The sequence below is a fragment of the Hemiscyllium ocellatum genome, chromosome 10, assembly GCF_020745735.1.
Source record: "Hemiscyllium ocellatum isolate sHemOce1 chromosome 10, sHemOce1.pat.X.cur, whole genome shotgun sequence".
NCBI classification, from domain to species: domain Eukaryota; kingdom Metazoa; phylum Chordata; class Chondrichthyes; order Orectolobiformes; family Hemiscylliidae; genus Hemiscyllium; species Hemiscyllium ocellatum.
The window spans coordinates 33,398,269-33,420,081 of NC_083410.1; the positions used below are offsets into that span (position 1 = coordinate 33,398,269).

The 21,813-nt window shown below is 40.0% G+C and overlaps 1 protein-coding gene across 1 annotated transcript in view; it reads right to left on the reverse strand.

Moving 5' to 3' along the window:
• Window positions 1–21,813, reverse strand: part of srbd1 (S1 RNA binding domain 1) — a 265,465-nt gene that overhangs the window by 185,092 nt on the left and 58,560 nt on the right. Inside the window, exons 10-14 of the mRNA XM_060830869.1 lie at window positions 19,389–19,492; window positions 13,848–13,955; window positions 11,959–12,116; window positions 2,832–2,922; window positions 832–939 (exon numbers count right to left, since the gene is read on the reverse strand). Of these exons, the coding sequence (XP_060686852.1) occupies window positions 832–939; window positions 2,832–2,922; window positions 11,959–12,116; window positions 13,848–13,955; window positions 19,389–19,492 (569 nt within the window). The remainder of the gene's footprint in view (window positions 1–831; window positions 940–2,831; window positions 2,923–11,958; window positions 12,117–13,847; window positions 13,956–19,388; window positions 19,493–21,813) is intronic.

The following is a 21,813-nucleotide window of genomic DNA, read 5'->3' on the forward strand; positions in this document are numbered from 1 at the left end:
CTGCTACAATCGTCATAGTCTGCACCAAGTCTTACTCACTCATCATTCTCATACCAGTCCGCTCGTATCATTGAATCAAAATTCTCATTCTTGCGTACAAATTAATTCACAGCCAACACTGGGAATTTTCTTCCACTCTAGCAGATATATCTTTAGTCATTTAGATCCAAACGTGTGAAATTCCCTTTCCAAACCTCCCCCAGCCTAAGTCCTGATCAAGCTTTTAGCGCTTTTCCTAACATCATCTGTAATTTGATGTCAACTTCTATCTGAGTTACTCCAGTTGTCCCATGATACTACGTGCTAGTTAAATGTAAACTATATCAGGTAATTTGAATATCTATTGCTCTGCACAGAGTAATGTTTCTCATAATCGATATTTGTTTTCAGTTTAAAAATTCACAGGTTGAGAAGCTCGACCTACATCAATATACATTCAAAGCATAGGACCACACTCTCATCTTCCACTTTGAAACAGTGCAGTTAGTTTCAACTGCTGACTTTAAACTAGCTGTCAGTCTGCAGGAAAACAAGAGCAAAGAGTCTCAGAACACCTAATTTGTCCCTATCAGTTGTGTTCCTAAAATTGATTATTTAATACTTCTAGTTTGTATTGTCATTAAATAAAACGTAGTTTTTTCTGGCAATGTCTCACCAAAGTCATAAAATCCTTTTATCAATTCATAAAGTGAACTTACAGAATATTCATCGCCTCAGTTAAATGACATTACCTGTTGTCTGTAGATCTTGTCAAATAATACTGCTTTAAAGGAAGCCTTTTAGTTCCAATAACAAGTATGGTAATGATAAAGAAAACCGAAGAGGCCTTACCAGTAGACAACATCCAGTGGAGCAAAATATTTCCTGTTAATCAAGTCAGCAAAGAAAGATTCTGTCTCCCTGCAAGCAGTTCCATTACCAATAACGATGGTCGAACAGCTTTCAGCAGAAGAAAAAACAATTACAATGAGAATTATATGCAAATTCAGAAGGCAATAGAAATCAAATTAAAATATTTATAAATTTAATCAACAAAGAAAACCTCTCTTAAAGACTGCTCAGAAGAAAACAGACTAGAATCTATATAGAAAGACTGCAAATTGCAACTGATCGCGTCAGCTTTCTACTTAATTTGCCCATATATGTGCGCTCTATATTTCTTCTTGAACAAGTTTTGAAACATTTGCTTCAAAGCACAACTCCATGACAAGATTTTGGCCTCTTTTGTAAAAGAAAAAAGTGCCATCACAACATTTTTAGGGTCAATTATTAAAAAGTCACCCTTGACTTTTTTTTAGTCCAATGTTGAATTTACAGTATATTGTATCAAAATATTAATAGTTATGAGGTTCCTTGTTCAATCATTTTCTATTCTCAATTAGGCATAGTATTCATTTACATTTCTGTTTGTTTTCAGAAAATACACAAAATTACAATTATTGCTTAACCCTCATTGTTCCAAATCATTTCTCATCAACTCTCTCCCTGAACCACTGCAATCTTTATAAACCAAAATATTAATTAAGTATTCATTTATCTAATTGGATTACTGGGATCTGAAGTAAAAGAATAAATTAATTACTGAAGGATTTTTCATTTCTCTGAACCTTTACTTAAAAATTAATTTCATGTGTACACAATAGAAAAAGAAAATCAAGGCTGCAAGGCCTTTGTAAAGAAAAAAATTCCACTGAATATATTTTTTTCCTGCAGATTTTGCTTCTGCAAAATAACCTGCTTAGATGATTCATTGTTCTTTTGTTTCTTTGGATTCATCAAGTGCCCAAGACTTTTGTCTTACTATATTGTAAAAACCTGCGCCTACTCCCATGACTTGATATATACACACACATTATATTGCATCTGCATTGCAAATTATGGTGTGTGATTCAACTTTCAGGAAAAATGAGATTCTTATGTGTTGCAGATAAAAAGTTAAGTCACTGAAAGTATCATCAATTTAAACCAGAATGAATTATATTAACTGGCTTAGTACAGCCTTTATATTTAAAAATTTTCTGACCTTATTCTAGGAATCATTTTACAGGATACCAACATTCTCCAATTGAATTGCACTTTCCTTGGCACCCATTATAAGATATTCCAATGGTAGGGTCATACCCATTTACATTTACAGACATCATTTATAACAATCACAACAATTGCCAGATTGGTAATACAGTTGGCCTACAAGTTCCTGTCGAGATCATTGCATCTCCAACCTGAACTTCACTAAAGAAAGCTATTTTTCCCGTTCTCATCCATGAAAGAAAGTTACATTTGCAGTATCAATCCCATTAAAGACATTCACATATGAATTGCATTAAAGGGCAATCTTAATACTGAAAATTACAGATGGTCTAATCGACAAATATGCTGAAAAAAACCTTTACAAAAAAAATCAACTACTGAACACAAAATAAAGGAGCACTATATCTTAAATTTAAAGTACTTTAGCAAAAATTTATCAATCAGATCAAGGACATCAGCTCCCAATATGAAGCCATCATTTATTCAGACATAAATGTCTTCTGAACGATTTTGGCACAAAACAGTTATCTTAAGAAACAAGACTGTGTCTGGGTCAGATCAAATTTATATTTCATTGGAAAATGCCACAAATAAACTTTCACTATTTGTCTTATTAAATTTAAGAGCAATTTTACCCCTTTTCTGTTTCACCATACAAACTTATGCAAAATATTTAAACAGAAGGAACACATTACACATGCATACATTTATCACAAGTATTATTTCATTACCTGTGTCAAAACAGGTAATTATTTCATTTATTTGAAAATCAAATTAAAAATAAAAATCAATTATCACACCTGTATTTATGAAGCAAATGCCTTATCTTTTCAGCTTCTCGCTGTGCTCCTGGACCATGTATGTAAATCACATCAGTGTGAAGTATTTGGCCTGGATCAGTTAACAAAAGGTCAGATCACTTTTTGAATTGCATGACAGGCAAATATCCATTATAATTACTGAGTTCTTTCTTTCAAAACAGGTTTAAGTGCATTAATTTAATAACATAATTTGCCAAGTTAAGTTTGAAAAGAACAATTAACAACAAAGATCACCAAGTCTTGGACCGTAGAACAAAGCATGTATGTACCACCTTTTAACTCTCAGTGTTGAAGCTTACTTCAAGATGTCATGATTGAAAAAAAATTGGGCCATAATGGAATGAACCAATGCATTCATTATGTTTTGCAAAACATAACCTGAGGTACAGCATTAATAAAATATCATAACTGCATCCAATGGTGGACTTGACAATACTGCACCAACCTTTTATTATACTGTCTGTTTAAGTGGGCACCATTTTTTTTCTTTCTACAGTATCTGAATGGCATGACAACTCTTTATAGATTTGTGCTTGTAGCATTGCAATCTGACATTACCTTTTCGAAGTAAATCCTAAACTTACTAAGTATTAAAATTATAAATAGTTCTCTAATTAAATCCAAAATCAAATATTTAACACCTTAATTTTAAATTTAATTTGATTTCCATTTTTTGGACACAAACCTTTCATTATTGCATTATAAATAAAATGCAAGAAACACCACTTTAATCAATTTATATTAGAGTGCAGGAACTATTCCTGAGATGTACATTGCAAAGAGCTGGTATAGCTCTTAATGAAAATTTTGCATCTGTACCTCCCAAAAGAGTGAAGTAAAAGAGAATAGTGCTGACTGAGTCATTGAATATATTTAAGATTGAAATTGACAAGGGAGTGAAGGATTGATAGGGTGCATGCAGGCAAGTGGAATTGAAGCCATGATTAGTAAGCCATGACGTTATTGAATGGTACAGCACGGTTGAGGAAGCAAATGGGCTCCTTTTGACATTACGTTCTTGTGTTCGCTGATTTTCATCTTCCAGGTCTGAACAAAAAGACCAAAGAACCATGCATGCTGGAAATCAGAAACTGGAACAGAGAGTGCTGGAAAAACTCAGGTGTGGCAGTATCAACTTCATCTGAAGCAGGGTTACTGGAACCAAAATGTTAACTCTGCTTTCTCTCCACATTTGCTGCCAGACCTGCTGAATGTGTCCAGCAATTTCTGATTTTGCTTCTGACTTTACAGCCCTGTCTGGCTGCAGGTGTGATGTCAAAGGACTGAAAGACATTGTTGTGGTTCTGTTTGCTGAGCTGGGAATTTGTATTGCAGACGTTTCGTCCCGTCTAGGTGACATCCTCAGTGCTTGGGAGCCTCCTGTGAAGCGCTTCTGTGATGTCTCTTCCGGTATTTATAGTGGTTTGTCTCTGCCGCTTTCGGTTGTCAGTTCCAGCTGTCCGTTGCAGTGGCCGGTATATTGGGTCCAGGTCGATATGTTTGTTGATAGAATCTGTGGATGACTGCCATGCCTCTAGGAATTCCCTGACTGTTATCTGTTTGGCTTGTCCTATAATAGTAATGTTGTCCCAGTCGAACTCATGTTGCTTGTCATCTGAGTGCACGGCTACTAAGGATAGCTGGTCGTGTCATTTCGTGGCTAGTTGGTGTTCATGGATACGGATAGTTAGCTATCTTCCTGTTTGTCTTATGTAGTGTTTTGTGCAGTCCTTGCATGGGATTTTGTACACTACGTTGGTTTTGCTCATGCTGAGTACCGGGTCCTTTGTCCTGGTGAGTTGTTGTCTGAGAGTGGCTGTTGGTTTGTGTGCTGTTATGAGTCCTAGTGGTCGTAGTAGTCTGGCTGTCAATTCAGAAATTTTCTTGATGTATGGTAACATGGCTAGTCCTTTGGGTTGTGGTATGTCCTATTTCCGTCTGCAACACAAATTCCCAGCTCGGCGAACACAACCACAACAACGAGCACCCGAGCTACAAATCTTCTCACAAACTTTGGACTGAAAGACGTCTAATATTGCAACTTTGCCTAAAACATGAAGGACAGACTAAGCAATTACAGACCAGTCAATTACGTTCATAGTTAGGAAAGTTGCCACCAAACATTTGGAGGAACAAGATTAATCCTCATTTAGATCAAAGATAGTCAGGTTGGATTCATTAAGGGAAAGTTGTGTCTGAGGTACATGATCAAACATTTTTGAGAAAGCAATAAAGACAGTCAATGAAGGGTATGCTGTAGTCTATAGGGTTTTTAGCATGGTTTTGACAAGGTCCCAAATGGCAAACTGGTTGTAAAAACAACAGCCCATGGAATCAAAGGCAAAGTGAGAAATTGAAAATTAAAAAAAAATTATCAGAGGCAGGAAGCAAAGGCGAATGGGTGTTTTTTTTTCTACCAGAAAGTTGTTTCTGATGGGATTGATACTCAACCTGCAGGAATTCTTTGCTTTTTGTGACAATCTTCGATGATTCAGCCGTACATGTAGGGGGTGTATCTAAGAAGCTTGAACATGATATAAAGTAAACTATGCGGTTGATGGAGAAGAAGAATACAGCATATTGTTGGAAGATATCAATGGATTGGTCAGGCAGGTGGAATAATGACAAATGAAGCTTTACCTAGAGAAGTGTGAGGAAATGCATTTGGGGAGGTTAATAATGAATTGATATGAAAAGGTGTGGAAGAGCAAAGAAACTCTACAATAGATTATAGTTCGATGGTTGTCAAGAAGGCATACTGGATAGTAGATTTTAGTAGTTTAAGCACACATTGTAGAACTGAACGGTTATTCAGCAACTGGATAAAATTGATGGATCACCACTCTATGTATTTCTTTAACTACAGAATAGGAAAGATGTGCATACAAAAGATACAGAGATTAATAAGGACATTACCTGGATTGGAGAAGTTTGGTTGTCAAGACAGATGGATGCACTAAGGTTTCTTTTGTGGAATTTAGGCAACGAAGGAAAAACTTGGTGTATAAAATTATGAGGAATCTTGACAGAGTACATAGGAAGACTCTATTCCCCTTGGCTGAGAAGTTTTTAGCCTGGGACACTGATTTAGCTGAGCGGTAGGAATTTTAAAGGAGACAGAGGTTGGTTTTCTTTTACCATGGGGATGGAAATCTAGACTTAAGACCTGAAAAGAGTAGACCCAGAAACCATCATACTATTCAAAAGCTATTTTAATGCAGAATTGAAGTGCCATATGCTACAAGATTTAGATCTAGAGCTAGAACCTGGGATGCGGCTAGATGACTGTTTGGCAGCTAGAGACAAAACTGTAGATGCTGGAATCCAAAGAAAACAAGCAGGAGATTAGAAAAACACAGCTAGCGAGGCAGCATTCAGGAATGCAGCAGGATTATACCCAAAACATCAACTTCTCTACCTCCTGATGCTGTCTGGCTTGTTGTGTTCCTCCAGCTACCGCTTCTCTGACAGCTAGCGCAAACACAATCAATCAGTCAAATGACCTTCTGTGCTATAAATTTCTATGATTCTGTATTTCTAGACATCCTGGTTCAGCAATCTCACATGATTAACAATGAGGTAAGACATAACCTTTGTTTCCTGATCTTGGCTAAAAGAAGTCCTTTTTGAATAAAGCCATAGGATCTTGAGCGTTAAACCAAGACATTGTTCTGATGAATGTCTCAATTAATAATCCTGGAGACAGCTCTCCAATAATACAGCACTTTAAAAAAAATGCAAGGCAGTATCTTCAGATATACTCAAGCCCTGGTGTGACATTTAAAGATGACAAAAGTGCCTTCCATCTGTAACACACATAAACCTGCATCTGTTTAGGACAAGGTCTCTGCAAAATGCATAAAGTTAAACTATACATGTATTAAGGTTGTGTAGAGAGAAAAAAATTAATAAAATATTTATAAAAGATTTTGGGGCAGAACTGTCATGTATCTTGTTTTTGTGCTCATGTCCAGATCTTTTCCAATCAGAGTGGATCACTCCCAGCAATCTCTCCATGATAGTCTTGTATCACCTGTTCCTTCATACTTGTCCTTTTGCATTCAGACATCTCCAGCAAACAATTTATTTTCAATTTCCTCCAGTCCTAAGTTCCCTGCTTTGCCACTCAGCATCCTGACCTGGAAATATATCACTATTCCTTCAGTGTTTCTGGGTCAAAATCCTAGAACTCCCTCCTTAACAGCATTGTGGGTACATCTACACCAAATGTACTACTGAAGAAATCTCACTAACAATTTCTCAAGGGCAACAAGGCATGGGAAATAAATGCTGCTGGCTGGCTGAGTGGGTGAGAGAGAGTGAGAGAGAATGGGTGAGTGAAAAAAAATTATCTGGACCCTTCCCACAAGTCTTACTCCTATTACATTGATTAGATCATCAGTGCTGCTTCTTGTTCTCATTTGATATTAGAAAAGGCCATTAGTTTGCTTTTCAATTACATCCTTCTCTCCCCTTTAAAGATCCATCTCTAATGCTTCCCTTCCTTGACTTCACTGTTTTCATTTCTGGGGATAGGCTATCCATCAATATCCACTATAAATCCATTAACTCCCAGCTACTTTGACTACACTTCCTTACACCCTGTAAGAATTCCATTCTATTTTCTAGTTTCTCCATCTGATCTGTTTTGATGATGTTCTCTTCCATCAAGGAGAACCTGACATGGCTTCCTTTTTCCTCAACTGAGGATTCCCCTCCTCCCATGGTTAACAGGGCTCTCAACTGTGTACAAAAGTATTGTCCACGACCGCACCTTCCCATCCCTCCCAGAACAAAAGGGAACAAACAATTCTCTCCGCTGTCAGCATTCCACAAGGATTGTACTCTGTGATAATCTAGCCCACTCCTCATTTCCTCACTCTCTTATGCACCTTTCCATGCAATTCCAGGCGTAATACTTGCCTGTTCAACTCCTCTCTCCTCGTTAACCAAAGCCCCAAACACACCTTCCAAGCAAAGCAGCAATTTACCTGCCATCTTTCAATCTAGTCCACTGTATTCAAGCTCATAATTTCACATTGACAAGCTCAAAAGCAGACTGGGTGGCCATTTTGTGAAAACACCTACTTTGACCACAGAAAAGACCCTGAGCTTCCGGTTGCTTGCCATTTCAATAAACCCTCTTGTTCTCATGGCAGCATTCCAATACTTAGCCTTTGACAGTGTTCCAATGGAGCTGAGTGCACGCTGGGGGAACATCACCCCATTTTCTGCCTAGACTCTCTACAGCTTCTAGGACCCAATATTGAGCTCTACAATTTTTGTGCATGATCTCTATACTCAATTTTTTGTACAAACCCACCCTCCTCCAAACCTGTCTTGCTTGAATCTTGTTGGTTTTAATCTCAGCACAGTAGAATCATTTTTCCTTCTCAGATATTTACACCTATTTCACCTATCTCATCTCTCCCTTTTAACCATTACGACTGCCTTTGTCTTTCACTCTGAGCATGCTCGCTATGTGCCACTTGCTCCTCCTCCCTCTGTCACAAACATAAATAAATTTTCCAGCTCATTTAGCTTAAAAAAGCATTATTCTGTACTTTGAGAACATTACTTGTGTTGTTGACTCTCCAGAGATGATGCCAAACCTAATGTTCTGGTAACATAGGTGAATCCCACAATGGCAGATGGTGAATTTTAATTCAATAAAAAATATCTGGAATAAACTGCTAGTCTAATGGTGACCTCGTAGGCACTGTCTGTTGTTATATATAAAAAAAACCCTTCTGGCTTATCAATGTCATTTTGGTAAGGTAATTTGTCATCCTTTCTTGGTCTAGCCTACTCTTAGTGATCATCTAGGCAAATAGAGGTGGGCATTAAATGCCAACCTAACCAGCGCCACCCATATCTTATGATTTAATTTCAAAAATTTACCCTAATTTAAGTTTAGCACAGATGTTTCGGACAGAAATTTCTCACTCAAATACTAACCTGTACATGTTATGACCTCGGTTTCCTTGTTTTACTTTAAAATCACATATTAAACCTGCTTCATAACACATTAAGTAAGTCTCCCAAAACTGCTGATTCCTGATAGAATTCATAACACATTCTACAAATTCTTCTTTGTGGAACCTCTGCCAATTAGATTTTCCCAAAGTAGTTGAAGATTAAAGTGAACGATGTTTAACATACTGGCTTTGTGTGTGTGCCATCATTATCTCCAAATTTGTTCTCTGTCCTATAGTATCTGTACTGTTAGAAGGCCTACAGATTATTTCCTCTTACCTCCACCCATATGGATTTTGTTTGTTCTGAGCAAAGGTTCTTTCTTGCTCTCATACTAATTCCACCCTGTACAATAAAGCAATCTTGAGGAGGGCATTGAGCTTAATTATCAACCATGATTATATTGAATGGCAGAGCAGGCTCAAAGGATGGGATGGTCTGTTCCTATCTTTTATGTTTCTAACAATACCTACCCCCAAAATTATACTGTCCCTTACCACTACTATGGTCCTATACTTCTCCCCCGACTTGAAAGGATAGTTGTACCCCATAGTTTGCAAGATCCTCAGAACTGCTGTATAAATGCAGGGAATGAGGGTCTTCAAATGCTACCTCATACCAACCCACCTGCAGTCACAACCTCCTGTCCCTGATCACAGACTAAAGGTGATGTTTGTGACTGCCTCCTGGAGCAAATGTCCAGGTAATATTCCCCCTCCATGAAGAGACACAGAATCTACAGCTCAGGCTCCAGCTCCTCAACTCGGATCCAAAGTTTCTTGAGCTGCAAACCTATTTCAGACGTGTTTGCCCTGGATCACCTTCATATCCAGCAGTTCCCACATATATTACAGCAGCAATATATCACCTGTCCTATCATCACCATAATACTTTATTAATTACTCCAGTATCCCTGCTCTTTATACTTGAAGAATCCACTGCTCTTGAAGACGAGAGACTTAAGTTCAAACTGAAGATCTTACATTTGCTTTAAAGACAAGGAACACTCAGTTGGCTGCTTTCCCTGCATTTGCATCATGGTGTGGTATGGAAAGTCACCCACCAATGGTCTGACAATAGGTAGGTGTCTCAATCCACTTCTTTTATACAGCAGCATGGTGGCACAGTGGTTAGCACTGCTGTCTCACAGCACCAGGGCCCAGTTTCGATTCCACCCACAGGTGACTGTGCAGAGTTTGCACGCTCCCCCAGTGTCTGTGGGATTCCCTCCATTCATTCCAGTTTCCTCCCAAAGTCCAAAGATGTGGAGGTTAGGTGGATTGGCTGTGGAAAATGCGGGGTTACAGGAAATCGATAAGGGGTGGGTCTGGTTGGGATGCTCTTTGGAGGGTCAATGTGGATTCACTGGGCCAAATGGCTTACTTCCAAACAGTGGGGATTCTACGATACTCTCTTGCACACTTCAAGTTCCAGAGATTTTACCTCTTTCAGTTAACATCTTTCCCCCTCTGTACCAAAATTCAACTCTGAACCAAATTCCTAGATACACTCATTCATCATCTGACTCACACCAGCAGAGTTTTCCTCATACTGACTGTGCCCCTTTAAAAGATAGTGAATGAAATGTTAATCAAATGGTTTGGTTCATTTTGGCTGCGGTCAACTTTGTGCGATGTTGAAACTGCATTCAGAGTCCGTTGAGTTACCCGTGTAGCCACAGTAGCCATAAGGACGGTCCAGTTCACTTTCTAGTCAATTATTACAATCCTGGGGGTTACATTTGACAACTACACATGACCTTTTGCTCAGATTTCCATCTTCCAGCCAATTTTAAACTACACATTAGCCTTAAAAAACCCAACTGACAACGAGCCATCTTAATATAAAAATATAAGTGGCAGTTAAAAAAATCAATTTTAAGATGTGTTGTTTGTAGTGCCAAAAATCAGAAGTAGAGATTTAGAAGGCCACTAACACTGAATTATTAAAATACATGTGAGTACTTCGAAGACTCATTAAGATTTACCCTAGTGGATGGTCCTGAGTTACACATTATACGAATACTGTGACATTTCACGATGACATTTCACCCTGAAACAGAATAGTAGAGGAAAACTGTGATTTGCTTAATTATCTTGGGAATTTCTAACGGCTTGAGAACATTTAAAAAGGACTTTAGAAAGTTTGTACCAATTGCAAAGGGATTACTTGCAATTTTCTTGAATACTTAAACAAAAAGGTGATGTAACCTGATGACCATTGACCTTAAAGTGGAGTCAATATGAAGGAAATTGTATGTCCAGACACAAAGGAGAACTAGGGACAAAGGAAAGCTGCAGCTGAAAATGCACATTTTCATGGAAGTGGGTTGGTGAACAGGTGTGCATGGACTACGTGTGCATGTGCGCGAGTGAGTAACGAAGAGATATAAAGCTAACCAGGATACAAGAGCTGAAGACAGGTTACAACATGGCCTGTCAAGCATACAAGTTTACTGATACTGCTTCACTTTTAACTATTTAACAGGGGTCACATGAAGTTGTCTCTGGGAACTAAATTCTATCAAACTGTTATGAATCTAGCTAAGAATGCTCTGCAGATTCGTGTCATACAGGAGATGATTGTCTCCAGAAATTTCGGGTGGAATCTAGCTGCCAGTGAAAACAACTCAAGGGCCAAATCAACTGAATGCAAAAGCGAGAGATCCTCTGTACCAGAGGCAAAGTTCAGAAAACTTTGGAGTTGCCTTTGGTGCCACAGGTCTGCAGAGAGCGGTGCATTCTTTCTGGTTTTGGAAGATGCATCAGTTATGATTATTTAAACTAAAATTTATTTTGAAGACAATATGTCTGTCAAATTTATGCCTATGCAATGGTGTAACTCGTGATAAGGTCTAAATTACCAGAATGACATCTTATTGGTAATTTCATTGGAAAGTTGTTAGGCAATTTTTTTTTGTTTTATCCCACAAATGATCATAACAATGAAAATTCAAGTGCAGTGTAAGATAAATTACATGGACAAAGAAATGACTACTATCCCATTCTGTATATAGAGCAACATCTTGAGAGATTGCAAATACAATGTTAATACATCATAATCCATTTTAAATGGTTTACAAAACGCACACATTAAAATACCTAAGCACTCCAAAACCAGAGAAACCTACCTGTAGCTGAAATTATTGATATTTTACAGCCATGCTTAAAGCCAGGATCAATCCCCATCAGAATTCGGCCACGTACAGGATTAATCAAAAGAAGCTGTCGAAGGTTTCTCCCAAACATTGCAACAGATTCCTTCTCAGCATCTGTGCTTAAGCGAGACCTTAAAAAAGAAAAGCAAAGTCTAGAACTCACATTTGTATTGCGTGTTTACTTATAAATAACAGCTCAATATAATGTCAGTATTTATCACAGAATCAAAACAATGCAGCAGCAAATCTTTCCTCACATCTCTATTTTTTCCCACATTAAATATTTATCAAATTCTCTTTTGAAAGTTGCTATTTAACCTGCTTTTATCATAGTTTCACACAGTGCAGTCCAGATCAAAAGTCGGTGGCAGAAGACTTTTCCTCATCAATTACCTTAAATCGATATCTGCTTGTTCCCTGTTCCAGCTTCTTCATTACTGATTTGAAAAGCCTTCATGAGTTTTGAACTCCTTTGTCAAAATTCCCTACAACTTCTGTATCATAAAGGACAACTACCTCAGATTCTCCAACCTCTCCAGTACCTGAGATGTTTCTTCCCCAGGTTCATTCTGGCAAATCTCCTCCACTTCATTTCTAAAACCATGATTTCCTTCCTAAAATGCAGCGCCCAAAATTGGTCACAATTGTTGTGGTTCTGCTCGCCGAGCTGGAAGTTTTTGCTGCAAACATGGTCCGCATCCAAGAACATCAGCTAGCCACAAAACGACACGACCAGCTATCTCTAGTAGCCATACACTCAGACAACCAGCAACATGAATTTGACTGGGAAAACACCACTATCATAGGACAAGCCAGACAGAGAATTCCTAGAAGCATGGCATTCATCCACAAACTCCATCAACAGACACATTGACCTGGACACCATATACAAACCACTACAGCTGAAACTGACACCCGGAAGCGGCAAGAACATCCATCAACAGACACATCGACCTGGACCCCACATACAAATCACTGCAGCTGAAACTGACACCCGGAAGCGGCAAGAACAAACCAATATAAATACCGGAAGAAACATCAAAGCAGCGCTTCACACGAGGCTCCAACAGCACTGATGATGTTCCCTAGCCAGGGAACGAAACGTTTGCAGCAAAAACTTCCAGCTCGGCGAGCAGAACCACAACAACGGATACCCGAGCTACAAATCTTCAATCAGATTGGTCACAATACTTCAACTTGGAATAAACTAAGACTCTAAGCTGTACAGCAACAAACCAGAAGTTGTGACACATATTCTGTACAAAACATCTCCTTACGAACTGTGTGCAGCTACACAAAATACGTTAATCGTATTCCACAGTTACGTGAATTGATCACATACAAAAGTAGAGAGTGAATGCTGAGCTTAATCAGTGTTTTATGCAGGGTTAGCATTACTTCCTTGCTTTTGTTCTCCATGCTTTATAAAGCGAGAAATCTTGTTTCTCTTTTGAGTCTCCTTTACATGTTTATTGCCAATCCCTAACTCTCAACAATAGAACTTAAAATCACAACAGTTTGTCGGCGCTTAATTTTGTCATCTTCATATAAACCACTCAAAATTAGTAACTAATAGTCATAAATCCTAAAATATGACAGCGCAGCTGAATGCATGATAACAGAAAGCATGGACAGTTTCTGCTCTTGTTCACTCCACAGTGACACCTGCTGGGAAGTGCAAAATCATCTTGGTTGTGATTCATTTCTTCACCATTGGCTAAGTGACACTTAAACAACTAGAATAACATTTCAAAATTAGCACAAGCAAAATACTTATTAGTTGAGATTGCACTATCCCCAAAAAGATTTAAATGTTTTTTGGAAAGAGAAGTAATTGAAAATATTTCGAAAACTGTCTTCACCTGAATTCTCTGCAGAGAAGTGGATATATGAGACGTTTATATGAATCTTCAGCAGAATCCTTCAAGAGTTTCATCAATTCAGGCCTTGCAAAGTACCGTGGTCTCCATCTACAATAGGGTTCAGACATATATTTTAGTACAAATATGATCATTATTTTCTGAGAATGACAAGACAAGAAATTAAACTGCCATCAGTACATCTGCTCAGTGACCAAGGATATGTGCAATTCACAGTGGAGTGTCAGGGGTCTCCATCACATATCTAATATTGAAAACAAAGGCATGAAATTGACTATCAGTCTACATGCAGTTTTTGCTCCCAAATATGGAAGGATTATTTAAGTAACAGAAAATGACTTGTACCATGTCGTAAGCTTGAGAAGACAGAGGTAACTTTGGATCAAAGTCCCCAAAGCTCTGGGTTCTCATGTCATTATTGAATGTGCTGCAAACTCATTGATAGACACAGTTTCCTTGGTTAGGAGAAAGTGAAGACTGCAGATGCTGGAGGTCAGAGTCAAAAAATGCAGTGCTGGAAAAGCACAGCAGGTCAGGCAGCATCTGAGGAGCAGAAAATACCTGAAAAGTCAATTCCCCTGCTCCTCGGATGCTGCCTGACCTGCTGCGCTTTTCCAGTGCCACACTTCTTGACTTTGATTCCTTATTAGTCAACCACTACATTATCACTGATGCATGGGACTCTCAGGATGGGAAAAAAAATCAAAGTCAAGAACAGAAAAAAACCCAGAAATTGCTGGAAAACCTCGGCAGGTCTGGCAACATCTGTGAAGAGAAATCAGAGTTAATGCTTTGGGTCGAGTGGCCCTTCCTCAGAACTGATGTTAACTATGAAAATGTCAATTCATATGCAGAAGATAGGGTGGGGTGGGGGAAGGAGTAAACAATAGATTGGATTGAGCCCAAAAGAGACAGAACTGTTGGACAGACAAAAGAGTGGATAATGATCTGACTAGGAGGCTGAATAGCTATTAGTACGGACTGTTAATAGCTAACAATAGGTTGCGTGTAATAGCAGACTATGTGATAGCAAAGTTTGGTGTGTGGGGGTTGGGGTAAAGACATGGGAGAACTCAAATCCTGAAGCTGCTGAACTCTATAATTCTGTCCAGAAGGCTGCAGGATCCTCAAGCAGAAAGTGAGGTGTTGTTCTTTCAGCTTCAACATAACACTGCAGCAAGCTTGAGAAAGAGATGTTGGTCAGGGAACAGGGTGATGAGTTGAAGTGGCAGCCAAATGGAAGCTCAGGGTCTTTTCTGCAGACAACCAAGGTGTGTTCTGCCAAGCGATCACCTAGTCTATGTTTCTCCAAAGTAGAGGAGACCACATTGTAACCAGCAAATGCAGTAGACTAGTTTGCATGAAGTGCAGGTAAAGCACTGCTTCACCTGGAAGGTATGTTTGGGCTCTTGGATATTGAGGTGGGTGGAGGTAAACAAGCAAGTGTTACATCCTTCTGTGGTCGCAAGGAAAGGTGCAGTGGGGCTGTGGGCTGGGGGGGCTGAACAATGGTATCCCAGACAGAATGACCCCTGCGGAAAGCTGACAAGGGACGGAAGGGGAATGCGTGTATAATGGTGGCATCTAAAAGAGCTTGGTTGCTTTGATTTCTCAGTAACTAGTGATTGCTAACTTGCTGCTGATTCACATTTGACGTCACCAGAGATGATACCATACAGCTATATTTAACGTAAAGAAACTGCAGTTACATTCACTAGGACATAATTTTAAAGGATATAGTAGATACACTCTCTACTAATCAGATTTTTTTTCATGAATTTGACTATGGGTGCAATACCACAAATGAACACAAGTTTGGTGAGTCACAATGTTCTATTATGAGAACACAATAGAGAAAGTATTAAGCAAGTGTCAGAAAGAGCAAACAAAATGCAAGTAAAGATTTCTGACTTACAGCCCTAGAAGTTCTTTAAAAACCTGCACTTGCATGAATGTGGATTTAAGCTCCAGTTTATGCCTCTGCAAGTGTAAAGAGATCGGTAAAAACAATGACTGCAGATGCTGGAAACCAGAATCTGGATTAGTGGTGCTGGAAAAGCACAGCAGTTCAGGCAGCAACCGAGGACCAGTAAAATCGATGTTTCAGGCAAAAGCCGTTCATCAGGAATACAGGCAGAGTGCCTGAAGGGTGGAGAGATAAATGAGAGGAGGATGGGGGTGGGGAGAAAGTAGCATAGAGTACAATAGGTGAGTGGGAGTGGGGATGAAGGTGATATGTCAGGGAGGAGGGCGGGGGAAGGTAGCAAAGAATACAGTGGGTAGATGGGGGTGGGATGAAGGTGATAGGTCAGAGAGGAGGGTGGGGTGGATAGGTGGAAAAGAAGATAGGCAGGTAGGACAAGTCATGGGGACAGTGCTGAGCTGAAAGTTTGGAACTAGGGTGAGGTGGGGAAGGAGAAATGAGGACACTGTTGAAGTCCACATTGATGTCCTGGGGTTGAAGTGTTCCGAGGTGGAAGGTAAGGCGTGCTTCCTCCAGGTGTCTGGTGGTGAGGGAGCGGCGACGAAGGGGGCCCAGGACCTCCATGTCCTCGGCAGAGTGGGAGGTAAATTGAAATGTTGGGCCACAGGGCAGTGTGGTTGATTGGTGCGGGTGTCCCAGAGATGTACCCTAAAGCGCTCTGCTAGGAGGCGTCCAATCTCCCCAATGTAGAGGAGACCACATCGGGAGCAACGGATACAACAAATGATATTGGTGGGTGTGTAGGGAGGAGATGTGGGCACAGGTTTTACCATTCCTGCGGTGGCAGGGGAAGGTGCCAGGACGGGACAGTGGGTTGTAGGGAGGCATGGACCTGACCAGGTAGTCACGGAAGGAACGGTCTTTGCGAAAGGCAGAAAGGGGTAGATAGGGAAATATATCCCTGATGGTGGGGTCTTTTTGGAGGTGGCGGAAATGTCGGCAGATGATTTGGTTTATGCAAAGGTTGGTAGGGTGGGAGGTGAGCACTGGGGGGGCTGGGTTCTGTCCTTGTTACGGTTGGAGGGTTGGGGTCTGACAGCGGAGGTGCAGGATGTGGACGAGATGCGTTGGAGGGCATCTTTAACCAGGTGGGAAGGGAAATTGCAGTCTCTAAAGAAGGAGGCCATCTGGTGTGTTCTGTGGGGGAAGTGGTCCACCTGGGAGCAGATACGGCGAAGGCGGAGGAATTGGGAATATGGGATGGCATTTTTGCAGGAGGTAAGGTGGGAAGAGGTGTAATCCAGGTAAGCTGTGGGAGTCAGTGGGTTTGTAAAAAAAATGTCGGTGTCAAGTCGGTCATCATTAATGGAGATGGAGCGGTCCAGGAAGGGGAAGGAGGTGTCAGAGACAGGTAAATTTAAGGTCAGGCTGGAATATGTTGGTGAAGTTGAAGAATTGCTCAACCTCCTCGCGGGAGCACGAGGTGGCACCAATGCAGTCATCACTGTAGTGGAGGAAGAGGTGGGGAGTGGTACCGGTGTAATTGCGGAAGATGGACTGTTCTACAAAGCCAACAAAGAGACAGGCATAGCTGGGGCCCATATGGGTGCCCATGGCTACCCCTTTGGTCTGGAGGAAGTGGGAGGATTCGAGGGAGAAATTGTTAAACGTGAGGACCAGTTTGGCAAAACAAATGAGTGTGTCGGTGGGAGGGTACTGTTAGGGACAGCGGGAGAGGAAGAAACGGAGGGCTTGGAGGCTCTGGTCATGGGGGATGGAGGTGTAGAGGGACTGGATATCCATGGTGAAGATGAGGCATTGGGGGCCAGGGAAACAGAAGTCTTGGAGGAGGTGGAGGGCATGGGTGGTGTCTCGAACGTATGTGGGGAATTCCTGGACTGGGGGGATAGGACAGTGTCAAGGTAGGTAGAAATGAGTTCAGTGGGGCAGGAGCATGCTGAGACAATGGGTTGGCCAGGGTGGTCAGGCTTGTGGATCTTGAGAAGGAGGTAGAACCCGACAGTGCGGGGTTCCTGACTATGAGGTTGGAAGCTGTGGGTGGGAGATCTCTTGAGGTGATGAGGATTTGTATTGTCTGGGAGATGATGGTTTGGTGATGGGGGGTGGGGTCATGGTCGAGGGGGTGGTAGGAGGAGGTGTCCTCGAGTTGGCGTCTGGCTTCAGCGGTGTAGAGGTCAGTGCGCCAGAAGACCACTGCGCCCTCTTTATCTGCTGGCTGAATGGTGAGGTCAGGATTGGAGCAGAGGGAATGAAGGGCAGCGCATTGTGAGGGTGAGAGGTTGGTGTCGGGGAGGGGGGTAGACAGGTTGAGGCGGTTAATATCCCGGCGGCAGTTTAAAGAGATGCCAGCAGAGGAACTGTCAGCTGAGCTAGAAGGTTCTATTCTGAAGTCCCAACACAGAACTTAAGTACAGAATCAAGATACACCCCTCCCCTACCCACTGCAATTCAGTGCAATGGTGTGGACATGCTGAACTATCAAGAGCTGCTACCTTTCAGATGAGTCATCGAATCTAGGTGTGCCTGCCCTCTCAGGTGAACATAAAAGACGTCATGGCACGATTTTATGAGGAGTATGGGAATTTATCCCAGCATCCAGGTCAATAGTTATCCCTCAGGCAATATCACAATAACAGGCCAGGGATTAGAAGAGTGCTTTTAGTGAGAACCTGCTGGGCACATATTAATCCTTCCATTGCTTATGACAGTTCCTATACTTTTAAAATACTTCAGCAGATGTAAAGTGCTTTGGGACACCAGTCGTAATGAAAAGCTGTATATAAATATAATCTTTTATGTCTCTCTAAGTATATTATAAATCGATTCAGACCTGAACAAAATTTATGGCAAAGACATCCAAAAAAACAATGATTTGTTGATTTCTTCTCTAGAGTCTATAACTTAATACATTTTAAATTAAGAAAATTAAGAAAGCAGGGGAGATGGTAACATTGTGATAATGTCACCAGACTAATAGCTCAGAACTCGCAGTTAATGTTCTGGCACATGGGCTCAAATTCGAATTCAATAACAATGTGGAATAAAATGCCAGCCTAAATGTCAATTACTACTGATTGTCGTAATGGCACATCTAGCTCACAAATGCCTTTTAAGGAAGGAAATCAGCCATGTTACACTGGTCTGAACTACATGTGATTCTAGATTCACAGCTGTGGTTGACGTTTAATTAGGGATGGGCAATAAATGCTGGTCTAACCAGTGATGCCACATGCCATGAATGAATAAAAAAAAATACAAAATTTCTCGATCTTACTCTACTTCTATATCTTGTTGGCAACATGGGTGCTTCATTTTGGTGTGGTATGTGTAACCACATATTTCTTTTACAAAATGACTCCGTCAATAGCAACACAATATAGTGCAAGTCACTATCACACAGACTAGTGGGAAGGGAGAATCAAAGTATGAAATAATTTGCACACCTACCATGTCAGACATTTGCAGATGCTCAGAAAGAACTTAGATATACCCGAAGACATTCCCCTATCTAGCATCTTTAACAGAAAGACATAGTGCGCAAAGTACATTTGAATGTGAAGCTTTGTGTATCGACAGACCTTTCATTGACGCACCATCTACAGAACTCATTTTTCACTCTGTCAGGAATGCTGACCTTCACTGTCAGGATTTTCAATTTTTCCCCTCGGTTAATGGCCAGAATCTAAGTGCAAACATAAACAGCACAGACAGATGACACATAAAATACCCAAAAGACAAACTTATCAAGTCTCCTTACATGTAAGCACTTGTTTGATGTTTTATAGTAAATCATACAGAGTATAATTAACTATGAAAGGTACTTTTATGGATAGTTAAGGTCAGAAACATAGACTTGATAGAAATAGAATAGGAAACATTGCAAATACAAAAAGATTAAGTCAGCTAGTGCCAAGTCAGCTAAATATATTTTAACAGTAGACACTACACAACATCATGTGATGAATTCCACAAATTTCTTCTTTAACTGCATAATTGCAATTAACTGACCAAATACCAGGCCCAGTGAAATGCTGTTTTTGAGTGTCCTGGAGTTATGTGTTGCCAATTCCTTATCTAATCATCACAAATATGTGAAATCTTTTTGTTTAACAGGAGACAATACTGCAGTGCTTTTCTTCAGAAAGCATTCCCACCGTCCAAAGCAGACAACCAAGTTGCATTCTTTCAAGCCTATTTGGTTACTTCCATATCTAACAAAAAAAGTAATTTATCAAATTTTTTTTTAAAAAAGCTAACATTTTACAATAGCACACCCACAATTGACCTGCCCTCTTGGATTTTGTTTTTGCCTTTCATCAGATATGGCAATCAGCCTGTTTACGCAGTCACGCTAATATGTTGCCAAAGAAACTAGGTCAAGCTGCAAGGAGATTTAGAATCCATAGCTACAATTCCCAATGCTGGTTCAACTGAAACATAATGATCCTGGGGCAAAAACTAATTCTGTTAGGTGATAATAAACATTCAGCCTTTAATAAGGATTGTTTCTTTGAAAGTCAAATTCAATATAACAATTTTGGCAGTCTCTAGTAAAGCATTATTTGCAATTTAACTAATAAATTATATAGGATTTGAAGCATAGAAACAGATCATTCATGCCAACACACGCTTGCCAGAATATCTACTCACAAGAGCCTCCTCTTCTGTCATCTAAATGATAGACATTTGCATTGATTAAAAACAAAACACAAAAATTGTAATCTACTGGAGATTATTTGTCAATATAACCACATTGTTGCTTACCACTACCTTCTGAAGGGCAATTAGGGATGAGCAACAACTGCTGGCCTAGCCAGCGATACTTATACACCCATGAAATATAACAAAAGCAATACATCACAATTGTTATCGGTTCTGTGAATACCAATGCACATTGAAAAGGCAGATTGCACAGACAGATAATGTTTGTAGACATGTCAGCACAATATCCAAACCAACTCTGAATATTTCAAACATTAATATTAGAAAAATACCGGGGAACTAGCTCACGATTCTCATCTAATCTTAAGGGCCTGATTTGCAAATACCTCTTATATCAAGGGTACCATCTGAACTTGTCATCACCCTCGGGTATACATTGCTTAATACATTTATTCACCTAACCTCATATTCGATACATCTACACTAATAAAAGCTCATCATTTCTTCTTTGATTTGAAGACTAACTGAAGTTCGAAATTTCTGCCTCCAGTCATCATGTGACTGACCAGATCAATTTCCAACCTGCAGCTTACAGATAAGATGTCCCATGAGACTATGGGATCTGCGGACCATTTTCGTTGCTTCCCTGTCACTGTTGTCTTGCCATTAAGGTGATTACAGTATAGTGAGATGTCATTCTGTGTGATTGGTAGCAGGTTCCACCCTGTCAACATATTCAAAGACTGAACCTCTATGCAAAAAAAAGTTGGAGACTGATGGATTTCTGATGACCAGTGGTCTACAAGACATGGAGATGTGTTGAATAAAAAGGCATTGAAGTGTTCAATCATCCACAGTCATAATCAACAGCAGAGAAGATTGAATGGGAAGTGGTCAACATTCTCCAGATTCTTCTTTCAACATATATAGATGATATGTTTAACAGGTTGATTAAAGCCTTTGTTTTGACAAAACTGGTTGAGTTTTACATAAGGAATTGAAAATATCAAGAGACTGACTTACAAATCTGAAGGAGTAGCAGCAACACTGTCGTTGTCCACCAACTGTAGATAAAATATACTTATGATGATCAGCATAGCTTTCATACAGTGGAAACTAATGTTAAAGAGTTTGCCACCTCCATTGCACTAATATTGACAATAGAGGCTCATCATCCCTCAATTCAAAGATGACATCTACTGAGCATCAAGTTTCTGCCATGGGTCTTCATGAGACTGAAGGGCCTGTTATTATTTACAGATTTTGGGGAGGGCTTAGAATGCAGTGGAATCCAAACTGCAGATCGCACTTTCATTTCTTTTGTCTTTTCTACTGCCAATC